Below are 16,003 nucleotides of genomic sequence, written 5' to 3' on the forward strand. Positions count from 1 at the left end.
CGTAGTTCCCGTTGTTTTTGGTATCTGTCCCCAGTGGCTAAGTTTGGTTCAGTGGGTTGTGTAGGCTTCCTGGTGGAGGGGACTATTGCCTGTGTTCTGGTGGATGAGGTTGAATTTTGTCTTTCTGGTGGGCACGTCCACGTCTGGTGGTGTGTTTTGGGGTGTCTGTGGCCTTATGATTTTAGGCATCCTCCCTGCTAATGGATGGGGCTGTGTTCCTGTCTTGCTAGTTGTTTGGCATAGGGTGTCCAGCACTGTAGCTTGCTGGTCGTTGAGTGAAGCTGGGTCTTGATGTTGAGATGGAGATCTCTGAGAGATTTTTGCAGTTTGGTATTACGTGGAGGTGGTAGGTCTCTTGTGGACCAGTGTCCTGAAGTTGGCTCTCCCACCTCAGAGGCACAGCCCTGATGCCTGGCTGGAGCACCAAGAGCCTTTCATCCACACAGCTTATTATCCAGCAGTTCCACTTCTGGGTATTTATTAGATAACAGCCAGATGGAAGAGGTGCATAGGGCAGGGTATGGGAAAGGGCCTCCGAGCTTCCATGCCCTCTCTCTCCAAGCGCATGACTCTCCCCAAGTCTTCACATGTTCACTAACACAGAAGCTCCTGGTCATCTTATCTTTGATAAAGGAGCCAAGAATATACAATGCAGAAAAGACAGCCTCTTCAATAAATGGTGGTGGGAAAACTGGACAGCTACATGTGAAAGAATGAAAGTAGAACACTTCCTAACACGATACAGAAAAGTAAACTCAAAATTGTTTAAAGAGTTAATGTAAGTCCAGACCCTATCAAACTTTTAGAGGAAAACATAGGAAGAACACTCTATGACATAAATCACAGCAAGATCTTTTTTGATCCACCTCCTATAGAAATGGAAATAAAAACAAAAATTACCAAATGGGACCTAATGAAACTTAAAAGCTTTTGCACAGGAAAAGAAACCATAAGCAAGAGGAAAAGACAACTCTCAGAATGGGAGAATATATTTGCAAACAAAGCAACTGATAAAGGATTAATCTCCAAAATATACAAGTAGCTCATGCAGCTCAATATCAAAAAAACCCAAACAACCCAATCTAATAATGGGCAGAAGACCTAAATAGACATTTCTGTAAAGAAGATATACAGATTGCCAACAAATACATGTAAGGGTGCTCCACATCACTAATTAGAGAAATGCAAATCAAAACTCCAATTAGGTATCACCTCACAGCAGGCAGAATGGCCATCATCAAAAAGCCTACAAACAATAAATGCTCGAGAGGGTGTGGAGAAAATGGATCCCTCTTGCACTGTTGGTGGGAATGTAAATTGATACAGCCACTATAGAGAACAGTATGGAGGTTCCTTAAAAAGCTAAAAATAAAACTACCGTACGACCCAGTAATCCCACTAGTGGGCATATTCCCCGAAAAACCCATAATTCAAAAAGAGTCATGTACCACAATGTTCATTGCAGCTCTATTTCCAATAGCCAAGACATCAAAGCAACGTAAGTGCCCACTGACAGATCAATGGATAAAGAAGATGTGGAACATATATACAATGGAATATTGCTCCACCATAAAAATAAATGAAATTGAGTTATTTGTAGTGAGGTGGCTGGACTTAGAGTCTGTCATACAGAGTGAAGTAAGTCAGAAAGGGAAAAACAAATACCGTATGCTAACACATATATATGGAATCTAAAAAAAAAAATGATTCTGAATAACCTAGGGGCAGGACAGGAATAAATATTTTGACGTGGAGAATGGACTTGAGGACACCGGAAAGGGGAAGTGTAAGCTGGGACGAAGTGTGAGAGTGGCATGTACTCATATATACTGCCAAATGTAAAATAGATAGCTAGTTAGAAGCAGCCGCATAGCACAGGGAAATCAGCTCGGTGCTTTGTGACCACCTAGAGAGGTGGGATAGGGCGGGTGGGAGGGAGGCGCAAGAGAGAGGGTATATGGGGATATATGTATATATATAGCTGATTCACTTTCTTATACAGCAGAAACTAACACAACATTGTAAAACAATTATCCTCCAATAAAGATGTTAAAAAAAAAAGAAGAAACAAATATTGTACGCTAACAAAATCATACGGAATCTTTAAAAAAATGGTTTTGATGAAGCTTGGTGCAGGATAGGAATAAAGACGCAGAGGTAGAAAATGACTGGAGGACACAGGGAGGGAGAAGGGAAAGCTGGGACGAAGTGAAAGAGTAGAATTGACATATCTACACTACCAAATGTAAAATAGAAAGCTAGTGGGAATCAGCTGCAAAGCACAGGGAGATCAGCCGGTGCTTTGTGACCACTTTGAGGGGTGGGATAGGGAGGGTGGGAGGGAGGCGCAAGAGAGAAGGTATATGGGGATATATGTATACATATAGCTGATTCACTTTGTTATACAGCAGAAACTAACACAACATTGTTATGCAATTATAGTCCAATAAAAATGTTAAAAAAAAGTTATTACCATGTAAGTGGAAACCAAAAGAAAGCAGAAATAGCTATACTTATATCAGACAAAATAGTGTTTAAGCCAAAAATGGTAACAAGAGACAAAGCATGTTATTATATAATGAAAAAGGGTTCATTTATTAAGAAGATATAAAAATCATCAATATATATACACACAGCTTTAGAGCACTTGAATATATTAAGCAGATACTAATTTAATGTGAAGGGAGAAATAGACATCAACATAATAATAGTAAGGGACTTCAATACCCTACTTTCATCAATGGCTAGATGATCCAGATTGAAAACCAACAAGGAAACAATTTACTTGAATCATACATTAGACCAAATGGACCTGAAAGACATTTATAGAACATTCTATCCAAGAATACACATTCTCTAGTGCACATGGAACATTTTCCAGGATAGGCTATTTGATTGGATACAAAACAAGTCTTAGCAAATTTAATAAGATGAAGTCATACCAACTATCTTTTCTGACCACAGTGATGTGAAACTAGAAATCAACACAAGAGAAAAGCTGGAAAATATACGAATATGTGGAAATTAAGCAACTCGTTGAGCAACCAATGGGTCAATGAGAAAATCAACAGTTAAATTTTAAAAGAATCTTGATACAAATAAAATGAAAACACAAAACACCAGTTGTAAGAAATGCTGAAAAAGCAGGTTTTAGAGGAAGGTTTATAGTGATAAATTCATATATTAAGGAAATAAATCTCGAATAAACAACTTTAAATAATAAGGAACTAGGAAAAGAAGAACAAGCTATGACCAAAGTTAGCAGAAGGAAGGAAATTAATGAAGATCAGGGAAGATATAAATGAAATAGAGACCAGAAAAACAAGGTAAAAGATCAAAGAAACTAAGCTGGTTTTTCAAAAAGATAAGCAAAACTGATAAACCTTTAGGGAGACTGGAGCAAGAGGTTTAGGGGGACGTCAAGAGCCCAGAGTCTGAGTTCCAACTCCACAGCTGACTGGCTATGGGATCTAGGAGCCTTGCCACTTCCCTTCTAATTTTATTCTCGTAGAAAAAGGGAGGCAAACTTCTGGTTTCACAGAGGTGCCGGCAGTATCATCTGAAACAATGGTCATAAGATCATTATTGTCCCCTCAGCTCTCTCCCTCTCCAGTGCTTCTGTAGACCATCAGGGCAATTTTCTTTCTTCTTGTTTTCAGAGGAAAATACTCAGAGCCAGTACCACCTCCCTTAGCTAACCAGTTAGTCCAAAAACATGTCCTGATGTTCCAGAAGGAACTTTGGCTGTGCTGGTCAATATCTACGATATGAAGAGGAATCAGACCACAGAGTTATTGCTCCTGAAAAGCTCACAGAGAAGATATCATTCTGGGGTGACAAGAGGTTGTGGTAAATACTGTAACAGAAGGATGGAGGTTATTTGAGTATAAAGGAGGGAGTAACGTACTATGCTGGGGCATTAAGGAAAGACTTTAGGTGTTTAAGTAAGTCCTGAATAATTGAGCATATTTTCACCCAGCAGAGGAGGTGCATTCCAGGCAGGAGGAACAGCAAGTCAAGTCAAGAGACTTGAAACAACTTGGAACGTTGAGGGAAATGGTCTGCAGCATAAGGAGCAGGAAATAGTATTCAATAATGCAGGAGTAGTAAATAGTCAAGTTGGAAAGGGATAAAGGAGTCAGGTCATGAAGGGACTTGGATGCAAAGCTGAAATTCTTCATTCCAGGTGAATTATGTAATATTGTCATGCAATTCAGTGGCCCCATTTGTCATGAAAATTATAAATTGCATTTCTTTCATTCTGTGAAGCCATTTACATTGAGGCATTATCAATTTCAGATGAAATACTGATCCAGTAAAATTCATTCCAATACCTGCCTTTCCTTGTCCAGGGTGATAATTTTCAAAATAGTCAACCTTGGGATACCTGTTCTTTTCCCACCCCACAGCTGATGGTACTCATGTGTGCAGCACATTCACATTTTAGTGAATAAAGAGAAGAAGGAGGGCAAGAGAAAAGAGATATGAGGATTGGAAGATTGTGAGGCTCTCAATTCTTCCTTCAGCTATCCTGCAATCCTTCAATTCCTCCTTCTCTTCATATGTAGAATGAAATCTCATCAGAAGTAGTCACAATCTCACTCAGGGGAACTGATGCAATCCCAAGTATATGAGGTTTTAGAAAGGAGTGGGCCAAGAATAATATGAATTATTATATGAATGATTGAGTCTGACAGTGTGTGCACAATGATTTGTCTTCTTCAGTGTTTAAGCAAGGGAGATCTTATAGCCAAGGAATATATCCAAGAGAATCAACAAATATCCATGGAAATCAGTAGCTTGAGTAGACCTGGGTGGGTGGGATGGGTGAGGGCTCTGCAAGGGCATTACTATGCCAGTGAGGGGCGTGACTACTGAGAACCCTGCTGAGCCCATGTCCATCAGAAATGTTCTGTGTCCCATACTAAATACTGGTAGAAACACCCAAATCGCTGAATTATAGCGTCTGGGTTTGGCTGTGTGTATGTAGCATAATATAGTCTCAGATGAACAAGGGCTCTCTTTCAGTGGCCCTAACTTCCTTCTTTGTGCTTAGTTAACTGAGCTTTGAGCTAGGCTTTGGCTGCCTACCTCCTTTATCTCCCTTTGACTAAAGCACTCTCTTCTGTGACACTTACCCCATCTACTCCATTTGTTTTCTGCTGTACTGTAGGATAAAAAGAGATTTTAAAAATAAACCTTTCTCCTTCTAGTTGTTTGCTGTTAGTCTGCTGGTCTCATTCATAACATTGGTGTGGGTGTCAGGAAACCACATTGTCCCTCAAAACCTTTCTAGCTTTGGAGGTATCTTAGAAAGGAAGGAGTTGAGGATGCTCAAACTGGTAGACACATTACTTTGATACAATGAAAAGAATGTCATGGTGGTGTGCAGTTTTATTCAAAGGAGCTGAGAAGCAAAAAAAAAAAAAAAATCATCTTGGAGATGACATTTGAGATGGAATGTGAATAATTTGTCAGAAAGAGATTTAGTGTGTAGGTAGGTGGCTAAGAAGGAAGGACTTCCATGATACCACACTTTTCATTTAACTCCTACCTCGTAGTCCCTTTAACTTGTGTCTCCTCATCTCCCAAACCTCTTTGTAGCCCAGGGCTCTGCCCATGATCATATGCTCTTCTCTATGTACACTCATTCCCTACGATGATCTTGTATACTCCCATGTCTTTAAATACCATTTATACCCAGAACCTCCCAAATTTATGTATTCAGCTCAGTGAGACCTCTCCTCTGAACTGCAGACATATATTCAATAACTGCTCAACATCTCCATTTAGATGTCCTAAAAACACCTCAAACTCAATTTTTCCAAAACTGAATTTCTAATCTTCCCTCTACAGCCATCCAAACCATAGCCTTCTTCATCTCTGTTGATGGCTACTCCATTCTTCCAGTTGCTTAGTCCAAGAATATTGGAGCCATCCATGACTCCTCTATTTCTCTCACATTCCACTTCCAATTGGTGAGAAAATCCTGGGGCTTTTCCTTCAAAATATATCCAAGATTCAAATTCTTACCACCTCCATTACCTTTCAGATATTGTCAGCTCACATCTGGGTTCCCACAATACCCTAACTAGTTTCGCTGTTTCCACACTTTTCCCTCTATAGTCTGCGCTCAAAAAATCAGAGAGATACTTTAAAAATGCATGTCAGGTCAACTATCTGCTCAAAATCTGCAATGGCTCTGTGGACATGAACATGCAACACCCAGGTTCCTTTGCATTGACACAGTTATTACCCCAGCTTCAGCTGTGATCCCTGTTTAAGGATTGCATTAGCTGCAGAGAGCAGCCTTGTCCAAGGTCATGTCCTTTCCCAGGGTAGCCTATATTCAGTGATTGATCAGCGTATGTGTTTGTGGCTGACACTGTCATTGAGTATCAGAGCTTGACTTCTCCCTTGTTGCTTCTGCTTCTTCCTCATTTCCTCCATAGATATTGATCCCAAAGGCATTGCTTAATAAATTTTCTGAAGTATTAACTTTGTTTTACATCTGCTTCCTGGGGAACTCAACCTGTGACAGGCTCCTCACTTCATACAGAGTTCCTACAATGCATTACAGGGCCTTATATGATTTAGTCCCTTATTACCTCTCTGACTTCACCTATGTCGCTCACCCTCACTTTTGTAGCTATAGACAAAGTAGCCTCCTTGGTCTCTGAACACGCCAATAACACACCTACCTTAGGGCCTTTCCTCTAACAGTTCCTTTTACCATGAATACTCTCTCTAGCTACATGCTTGGCTAACTCCTTCACATCATTACTTTGCTCAAGTATCACCTTCCCCATGAAATCTATCCTAATCTCCCTATTTAAAATTGCATCCCACCACTCCTCTCACCTCTTACCCTTTTCTAATTTTCTTTTTGTTCAAACAGAACAAATTGTTCACAATGCCACTTTCTGACATCCCATATAATTTATTTACTTATTATTTTTATTGTTTATTGCCAGCTTCCTCTTGTTTGCATGTAAGCTCCATGAGAACAGAGATCATTGACTGTTTTATTTACTGAAATATTCCAACTTCCTAGTTACAGTGCCTGGAAAAAAATAGATACTAAATAATTTTGTTTAATGAATGAAGTAGATTTAAGAGTAGGAACAAAGTATGTGTTGAGAGAAGGTGATAGAGATGAAAGAATAGGAAGACCACAGTTGTAAATAACTTTGATTTCTCCCTTGGTGCTCTTGCTTTTTTCCCATTTCTTTAGGCAAATGTTAGCAAAAATAATAATTATTGATAGAACAGCACTTGGAATCAGGAGACCTAGGTTCATGTCCAGTATTGTTACTAGCTGTGTGACCCTTGCATCTGTATTTATTTATTTACTTACTTATTATTTATTTATTTATTTATTTATTTTAACATCTTTATTGTAGTATAATTGCTTTACAATATTGTGTTAGTTTTTGCTGTATAACAAAGTGAATCAGCTATATGTATACATATATCCCCATAACACCTCCCTCTCGTGCCTCCCTCTCACCCTCCCTATCCCAACCCTCTAGGTGGTCACAAAGCAGCGACCTGATCTCCCTGTGCTATGCAGCTGCTTCCCACTAGCTATCTAGTTTACATCTATGACCCTTGTATCTTTTTTCTCTCTAAGCTTGATTTCCTAATCTGTCAAATGGAAATAGTAACACTTAGTTCCCAGTATGCTGTGAAGATTAAGATATGCCTGGCACATACTAGGTGTTCAATAAATGTTTTTTGCCATTCCACCACCCTCCAAAGATGAATGATATAAACTAAGTGGCTGAAATGTAGTGTGTATTTGAAACTGTAACCACAAAAATAGATGTACACATTCACTACATTATGTATGGGCTTCAACTTTAACTCTGTGCTGTGGATCTGCATCATAAATTTGGGGTTGGGGAAGAAATCCGCCCCGTTTCCATTTATTCATTGACTTTTTTGCCCCTTTACTTCATCTCCAGGATCAGGGTAACAATTGAAATAATACACAGACATGCTGTCTGTAATGTTCTTTGACCTCCACAGAGAGACAAAAATACCAGAAAACAACAGTAACATAGTTAGTCAGCTGTATAGAACAGTAGAGAAAAATCATGAGCCATAGGTCTCAGTATTAAACACATGACTGCATTAATAACCATGAACAAATGATTTCAGCTATCCTAGCCTTTCAACTTGTTTCTCTCTCTAGATCACTCCTCCTTCAAACTGTTGCATGGGCTAGCTTCTCATCATTCAGTTATCTGTTCAAATATCCACTCAGGCCTTTTTCTGACAAGCCCTAGCTGAAATAACTCCCTTATTTCAGTTACTTTCTATCCCATTGTTTTGCTTTATTATCGTCATACAACTTATCACTCCCAGAAATTATATAGGTTATCTGTCTACATCTTTGTTGTCTTTCTCCCACTATGAGAATCTAAGTTCCCTAAAAGTATGGACCTTATCTATCTCCTTCTTCACTATTAGCCAAATCCAACAAAAAGCATTTGAATAAATGAGTGATTGAATCTACAAAATAGAATAACTCCCTGCCTTCCTAACCATCAAGGAATGCTATGAAGATTTATCAGCTCTATGGGAAAGTTCTTAGTAGGAAAGGAAGGAGCTATACACATCTAAAGAATTATTTAAAGTCACATTTCAGTAATAGAATTTCTGGACTATATTCACTAGTTAAATGTCACTGGACATTGTTAAATATAAATGTTTACTAAAAGAATGTGGGCTGTAGCCTCTTGGAAACTAGATGGAATTCATTTTTATTAAGTACCTGCACTGCACTATTATATGCTAAGGATATAGCTTCTCATTTAGTTCTCAATAGAACCGAGTAAGGTAAGGATTATTACCTGCAATAGTAGGCTTAAAAAGATTAAGTCACTAGAGCCGAATCACAGAGCTAGTGGAGCCTGGAATTATGCCCATTCTATTGATCTCATTGTTTCTCCTACTCTATACTCTTTTGGATCACTCAGATCTAGGCTTCTTAGGCAAAGTTCAAGCGTACTATATCCATAGTGGAAACTGGCCTATCTGAAAACAGCGAGGAAAGAAAATGGAGCTTTCTTAGCTTAGTTATTGGTTGTCTGAAATCCTAGTTGAAAGAGATCTGAGAATTTGGAAGCTTGTAGGATCAGAAAAGCCAAATACCTTACCTCAAACTAAGCTTTGTGAGAGCAAGGGCAAGGAGATAGACTTACCAGGAAATAAGATTGGGGTCAAGAAAAGCCTAATTTCCTAGACCAGTGTTTCCCAATCAGTATTGATGATGATGATAAGAATCACTTGGAATGTCTGGTCGAGGTTTTCCAGGTCCCCCTACTCCCCTGCCAAGAGATTTTGATTTATTAAAACTAAGGTGAGGTTCAGGAACTTATATTTTAGCAAGCAGCTTATGTAAATTTATTATCAGGTAATTTAAGGAAATAACGATTCTGGCCTCACTCGTTTGACACCTACAAGTCAGTGATTCTTAATATGGGATCCCAGGACCAGAAGTATCAGTCTCCTGTGTGAACTTGTTAGAATACATAAATCCTTGGACCCCACACTAGACTTACTGAATCAGAATTTCTGTTGGTGGGCCCCAGCAATCTGTAGTTTAACAATCTCTTCAGGTGATTCTAACATGTGCTAAAGTTTGAGAACTACTATATTAAAGGGACTCCAATCCTGGCCAGCAATGGCAAAAACTCATTATTTAAACCCAGAACAACTCCTAGACACAAGAAATGGCATAAGATGAAGCAGACAGTTAAAGCTGTTCATCCCCAAGAAAGTGCATCCACCCAAGATATGTCTCCAAGGGAGACCCTCTTAGAGAACAAAAAAGAGGCTGGCTGACCAGAGGACTCATTCTACTACCAGGGCAGAGACCTTGTCTAACAGATTATGAAATATGCTTTGAACCAGAAACTACCGTGTATTGCTTCCTGTTTCCTCCTTTCTTTCAAATGGTAGTTTTTATTATACTTCTCTGGTTATTTCTTCACAATTGTATATGGGGTATGTTGGAGTGTAGGTTAGTTTGTAATTTAACTACAGGTGACAAGACTGCTAGGATGATGGATCTGAAGATGTCTGCATATCAACTAGAGATCCTAATGTTAAATGTAGTAACTGGATAAGACTTTAGGTTTTTCCCCTTTGAAGACATAAATTTACTACATGTAGGTGTGAACATTTCTGAAAGTGGATATGTGGGAAGAAAGGTGTTCATGGATGCTCACTACCCAAAGGAAGAAGCTATACTAGACATTTGTGATTGGTTCATGGCATTCACTCCTCATGCCCTTGATTTCACTAGGAATCCATTTGGTTCTAGGGAGATATATTTTAGGGTTTAGGGATGGAACACATGCCCTGGCTAAGCCAATCAGTGCATTTCATCCATGGGACTTCAGTGCTCTAGTTATGTGACCTAAGCCAGTTCAGAATGCAGCACAGGACATAGGTTATTTAACTTTCTCTAGACTGGAACTGCTGTGGCCTGGAACTGCTGGTCTAATTTTGCTACCATGAGGAAAGGCAGCCTGAGAATGGAACTGACATACTGAAGAGGGAAACTCGTAATGAATCACAGACACTGAGCCTGAGCCCCAATCAAACTGTGCCTGAAGCCCATCTAACTTCTGGATTATTTTAGTTACATGAATCAATAATGCTTGGTAACTGTTTAAACATGTTTAACAGGGGCTTCTTGTTATATGCAGAAAAGCATTCTGTCATAAAAGGCAAACAAATTTGCATATGACAGTAGATGTCAGTGTAAGTTGGAATAAAAAAATGATTGTTCATTTCAATTTTGAATAACTGATTATAGTACCTTAACTTTTTCCACAGCTTCAATTTATAGTTGATTTCCCCTTTAACTTCCCTCAATAAAAATATACTGGCCTCAAGGAGTTCCTTCCACAAAATCGATCATGTTTACATACATTTCACATTCTACTAGTCAGAAAAATTTACCTGGCAGAAATTGTTGGTTTGCAGGGACATGTAAGTTTTCATTAAACTAGGTTGGGGTATGGAAGTCTGAATTAATCATACCTCCTTCCCTTCCAGATTCTGAACCAACTAAAAAATATACACAGGAATCAAAGAGGGATTAAAATACCAGCTTTAATATATTGTTAAATGAAAAAGCAAAATTCATAATAGCATGTATAGTATGCCACAATTGTATAAAAATCTGATATACACATATATAATATGCTTGTAAATACATGGATTATCTCCGGAAAAATACATAGTAACTGGTAAGAGTGGTTATCTTTGGAAATTGGGACTGAGGTCAGGGGTGGGAGAAAAGGAAGGAGACTTACTTTATACTGTATATCCTTCTGTACTGTTTGATTTTTACCAGAGGTGTGTGTTTTTGTCCAAAAATGATTTATATGTTAAAAATTTTTAAAGAATAAAAATAGATACCAGCTTTATTGCTGACAGGTCTGGACTGGAGAACATGTTTTGGACCTAAGCCTGAAATGAACTTTTACCCCAAGTGTAAAGACAATGGATCCCCCACCCCAGAGGATGAGAGAGGCCTACAGATTAGATGTTTACCCAGCCATGTAGTGAAGGACTGTAGTCTTTTCCATATCTTTCTGTGAGAAATGAGCTCAAGAGCCAAGAGGGCCCTAAGTTGCATATCCATAATAACCCTTTTCTCAAGTTCACCAAGTTATTTCTCCTCTCATTTGGGAGACGGGTAGAAATTTTCTTCCAAATATTTTTGAGAGGCACAAGTCCTTTAGTTTCTTGGCCAGGAACATGGAGAGAGGCAGAGGATAGATCCTATCATACTTTTGGACATTTCTGTCCAGATTGCCAACACCCAAGACAAACAAGGTTTGGCTGTCCCCTTTGGGGAAGACCAGCAGTATCTTAGGAATGTCCTGCTGCCACTTGTGTAAGACTGGTGAGCAGTTCTGCTTTTGCCCCAGAAGGCTCTGAAATAAGTCAAACTAAAACAGTAATTAAATTAACTCTAAGGCTACGTTACACCCCAGGTTGAAAATTCACTCACTATTTTATCCCCAATTTATAATTATGTCCAGCCACATTATCTGACATAGCTTACAAAGATTATACAATAAGCCCTAAAGATAGCATTAAAATACTACAAATAATACAATATCAACAACATAATGAAAATGCCTTAATTTGAACTGTATGAAAATCACACCAACTATTAAACTCCAAGGGAAAAATGAATACCTCCAATTAAATTTCTATTTTAAAGTCCAAAGGAATTAAAGTCCAAAATTCTGCCTTCCCCAAATTCTTGGTTTTTCTGATGTCAGCCATACAGATCTCACAAAGATGTCTGGACAGATATGGGGTTCCTTCAGCAGCTGTAGCCTGGGCTGTCTTCCTCTTGATTTGGTGTAGTTCCTTCAGAACTTCAGGAGTTGAATTAATCTAACCCCACAATTGCATGTCATACATATATGTCATACATTAAGAGTCCACAGGGTCAACAGGACATAAGATTATCACAGTGCCAGCCTCACATCCAAAAAATTAGCAAGCACACTAATCCTCAGCCTCTAAAACAGATATCTCAAGCAAATTTATGTCCCCAGGACTTAGTAAATAGGGTAATACAGACCCACATTGCTGTCATCAGTCAAATATCTGAGCAGAGACTTAGTGGCATCAAAAGGAAGAAACACAGACAGAGAAAACATGGAAGAAGAGAATACTTTCTTGCTTTCATCCTCAGCAGGATGCCAGTCTGTCTGTGCCAGTAGTCTGGACTCCATGACCTGTGAACTTAAACTAATTTGGAAGATATTTCCCAAGTGGTTGATTGTACCGTCATGAGTCCCAGCCTCAAATTTGCAGAAGTCCATGGCCTGTGTGTTACTGCTAATGGAGCTTCTATCAGAAACCCAATGAGAATGCATTGGCTTTGGCCGGGTGCTTCTCTCCAAAACCCTGCTTATTTTTCAACCTTTTCTTTCCTAGTTAACATTCCAAGGTTAACCTTCACTAATGCCTTCAATAATGGAAGGTACAAGGCCCACTTCATTACTTATTTTTCTGCTGAAGTAGGGCTCACCCTTATCTGCACATGAGTTTCTTAGGTCCAGCCAAGAAACAGGATAAAGTTGAAAAACAAAACACTAACAGATATCTATTAGATTTCTATCTACCAATGCCAGCATTTAAAACATCATTAAGCACTTAGAACATCATTAAGTGTATTGATCATCTAGCACTGATTCTAATCTCTGTGTTCCTCAGTCCTGTGAGGACACCAGAATAAATGAACTCACCAGTTCCTACAAGGAAGCAAAGCCTATTTTCAGCTTTTCTTAGTTCTAGCAAGTGCATTGCCCACTTCATATGCTGGGACTCAGAAGTCTTCTAAGAATCAAATGAAAACCTAATTTAAAATTTTTCAAAGTGTCCTTCTTGGTATAGGAAAGAAATCTGTATCTCAGCCTGATTCCAGATTCTTGCTCCTTTATATTGAGGTCCTAGACAGATCTGCCAACCCTTGCCAAACCTAGCCTTTACCCTGTGACTGAGGACTAGGGCTAGAGCCCGGCCTAATGCTCTATTGGGCTGGCAAAGCCCAATTGTGCTAAAGTCTGCCTGCACAGCCTGTGTCTGTAAAAACCCACTCCTTGTCTGCAGGTACCAGCCAGAGCTATTGTAGACAACAGAAATCCTAATGCCATTTATGACCAACCATGATTTCTCCACTTGCGGTTTGGTTCCCAAATGCTTGCCCTCTTAACAATTTTGTAAGGTTTCTCAGCCTATGCTTATGTACTAAAATGTAAAATAATCACCCTCTTGATTTCCGAACCAAGTTTAGTAATAGGTACAAGAATCAGAGAGGGAACAAAATATTAACCTTACTTTCAGTACAGTTAGAATTTAAAATGCAACTTAGACAGAAGACCAAAATAAGCTTCCCATTCCTCCCCATATTAGACTTTTGAAGAGGAGGGGTTGAATTGCAAAGACACTTACCCAGCCAGCCCTAAGGGGAGGGTTGAATTGCAAAGAAATTTACCCAGACAGCCATATTGAATATCTCAGGAAGCTTCACACTTCAGTGAGTGCAGATTGTCCAAATGCCCAAAAGAATGAAGCAAGAGGTGTTCAGCTACCTTTAGCCTATTAACACCACCCAAGATAAAAATATGGGGCAATGGATGTCAGACTTTACCCTTCTCACTAATTAGATAAGTCAATCATTCTTCTGTGGGGAGGAACCAGTAAAAAGGTTGGAGATAAAGGCAAAAGGTTTCTTCAAAAAATGTCTGAGAGGGTGGAAGTTCCAATTTTTTGCCAGGCAAAAGTGTGAAAAATTGGGAGAAGATGGTTCTTACAAACTGTAAAGCAATCAAGACTTTTTGTGTGTTCAGATTTTACAAACAGTCTCACATATTTGGCAAATTTCAAAATGACCTCTAAGATGTTTTTACCAAATCATAGACATAGATATGGAAATCATCATCAAATTTGATGAAGTACACAGAGGGTTTTGCTTCCACCTGATGAATGACCATGCCAGTTCTCTTGGAGCCATCCTCCTTGGCATATTCCACCTGTTTGCCTACTAGGCTGTCTATGACTTCTCCTGGCTCCCTCTCTGCGAGAGGGGAATCATTGGAATCTGGAAGGATGTGTAGGTCACCGTCTTTATAATCATCTAAGAGCTGGTACATATATAATACAGGATCTTTCTCATAGGTAATGTAAAACCATGTGTTCATGACAGGTGCCTGAGCTAAGACCATCCCCCTCCATTCATTTTTGGAACCTTCCTCTGTCTCAAAAATATGTTCCACTGCTTTGCCAATCATAATTTCTGTTAAGTGTGTATCACTGATTCTAGATGATGCAACTCTATTAGGAAGGATTTCAAGTGATGACACTCTTTCATCTCTGTGAAGTTCCAATCCATAAACACAGTCAAATCCATCATATTTGATAAGATACAGAGAGGGATTTACAGGTACCTGATCCAGAACGGTTCCCTTCCACTGTGTTAGAGGTTCATCTCCGTCTTTCCATCCGTGCCGAATTCTGCAGCCTACGATGTTCCTCCGATGCTGGGAGGTGGGTCTGCTCCTATGCTTCTTGTGTGCAGTCTTTCTCTTCATCACGGTCACAGACACACTGGCATGTCCTGCGCCTGTCCTGGACCGCTGCCCTGCAGCTGCTTTTCCGAGCGGGGTCTTCATGCCTGCGCGGAGTACAGTAGCAAGGAGGACCAAGAAATGAAATCAAGAAAAAATAAATTCAATGCATGACACGGTGAACTTTTTCTCCTAATTAGTGCATTCTATGCACCCACGCCTAAGTTTTTCCCGAAAGCTATGCAGAAAGGCTGGAAATCAAGGCATTCTGGCTGCGTGCCTGCAGTAACCTTTCTCCCCAGCTAGTTCAGGCTATGCTAGCGCGAAGGAGTTGCGGTTGCAGTCAAAGAAATAGGGTGCACCCTCCTATTCCTCCCGCCCTGCGTCCAACACTGTCCAGGCCAGGGGGCACAGACTCCCCCAGGCCGGGGATAGCGGGCCTCGCGTGCCCAAATCGGGCACCTCGCTGCTGCCTCCGCGGTGAGCCTGTGTCAAAGGAGGACCAGCAGACGACGAGCCAGGTGCTTGCTAGAGCTGGGAGGGAGGATCCTTAGGAGAGGAGCGTGTCAAGTGGGCTGCAGGACAGGCAAACAGGATGGCGGCAGTGTCTCCAGCACTCGGCTCGCGGGCCCTCCGCTCCCTGTTGGCAGCAGCGGCCCCTCTGCCACATCAGGTTCCCACCAGCCGCTGCAGTCGCCGCAGTCTCCTCCCTCTTTTCCGTAGAGCACAGCTTCCGGCCAGGAGAGAGGCCTCCCCTTCCTGCCCAGAAAAGCACCCCCCGCACCTCGCCCGCCAACTCTCTTGTCCGCCCCTGCCCTGGGCCTGGGAGACGCTCTTTGGTTCCTTGCCCCGCCCCTTTCCCAAAATCTGGAGCCGCCTGGCCAACAAAT

At 40.3% G+C, this 16,003-nt stretch overlaps 1 protein-coding gene across 1 annotated transcript; it reads right to left on the reverse strand.

Annotated features, from left to right (window-relative positions):
* Positions 1 to 14,046: 14,046 nt before the first annotated feature.
* SPIN3 (spindlin family member 3) lies at positions 14,047 to 15,782 on the reverse strand. Its single transcript, XM_059910562.1, has 2 exons — positions 15,576 to 15,782; positions 14,047 to 15,220 (listed from the first exon to the last, which is right to left on the reverse strand). Exon 2 carries the CDS (start codon positions 15,216 to 15,218, stop codon positions 14,442 to 14,444), a length of 777 nt encoding a protein of 258 aa, XP_059766545.1. The 5' UTR covers positions 15,219 to 15,220; positions 15,576 to 15,782; the 3' UTR covers positions 14,047 to 14,441.
* Between the last annotated feature and the right edge of the window lie 221 nt (positions 15,783 to 16,003).

Source organism: Balaenoptera ricei, chromosome X (assembly GCF_028023285.1).
Source record: "Balaenoptera ricei isolate mBalRic1 chromosome X, mBalRic1.hap2, whole genome shotgun sequence".
In the NCBI taxonomy this organism is placed as follows: Eukaryota; Metazoa; Chordata; class Mammalia; order Artiodactyla; family Balaenopteridae; genus Balaenoptera; species Balaenoptera ricei.

Excerpts from the sequence above, each read along its gene's own strand:
- SPIN3 (XM_059910562.1), bottom strand. The coding sequence starts at position 15,218 with ATGAAGACCCCGCTCGGAAAAGCAGCTGCAGGGCAGCGGTCCAGGACA.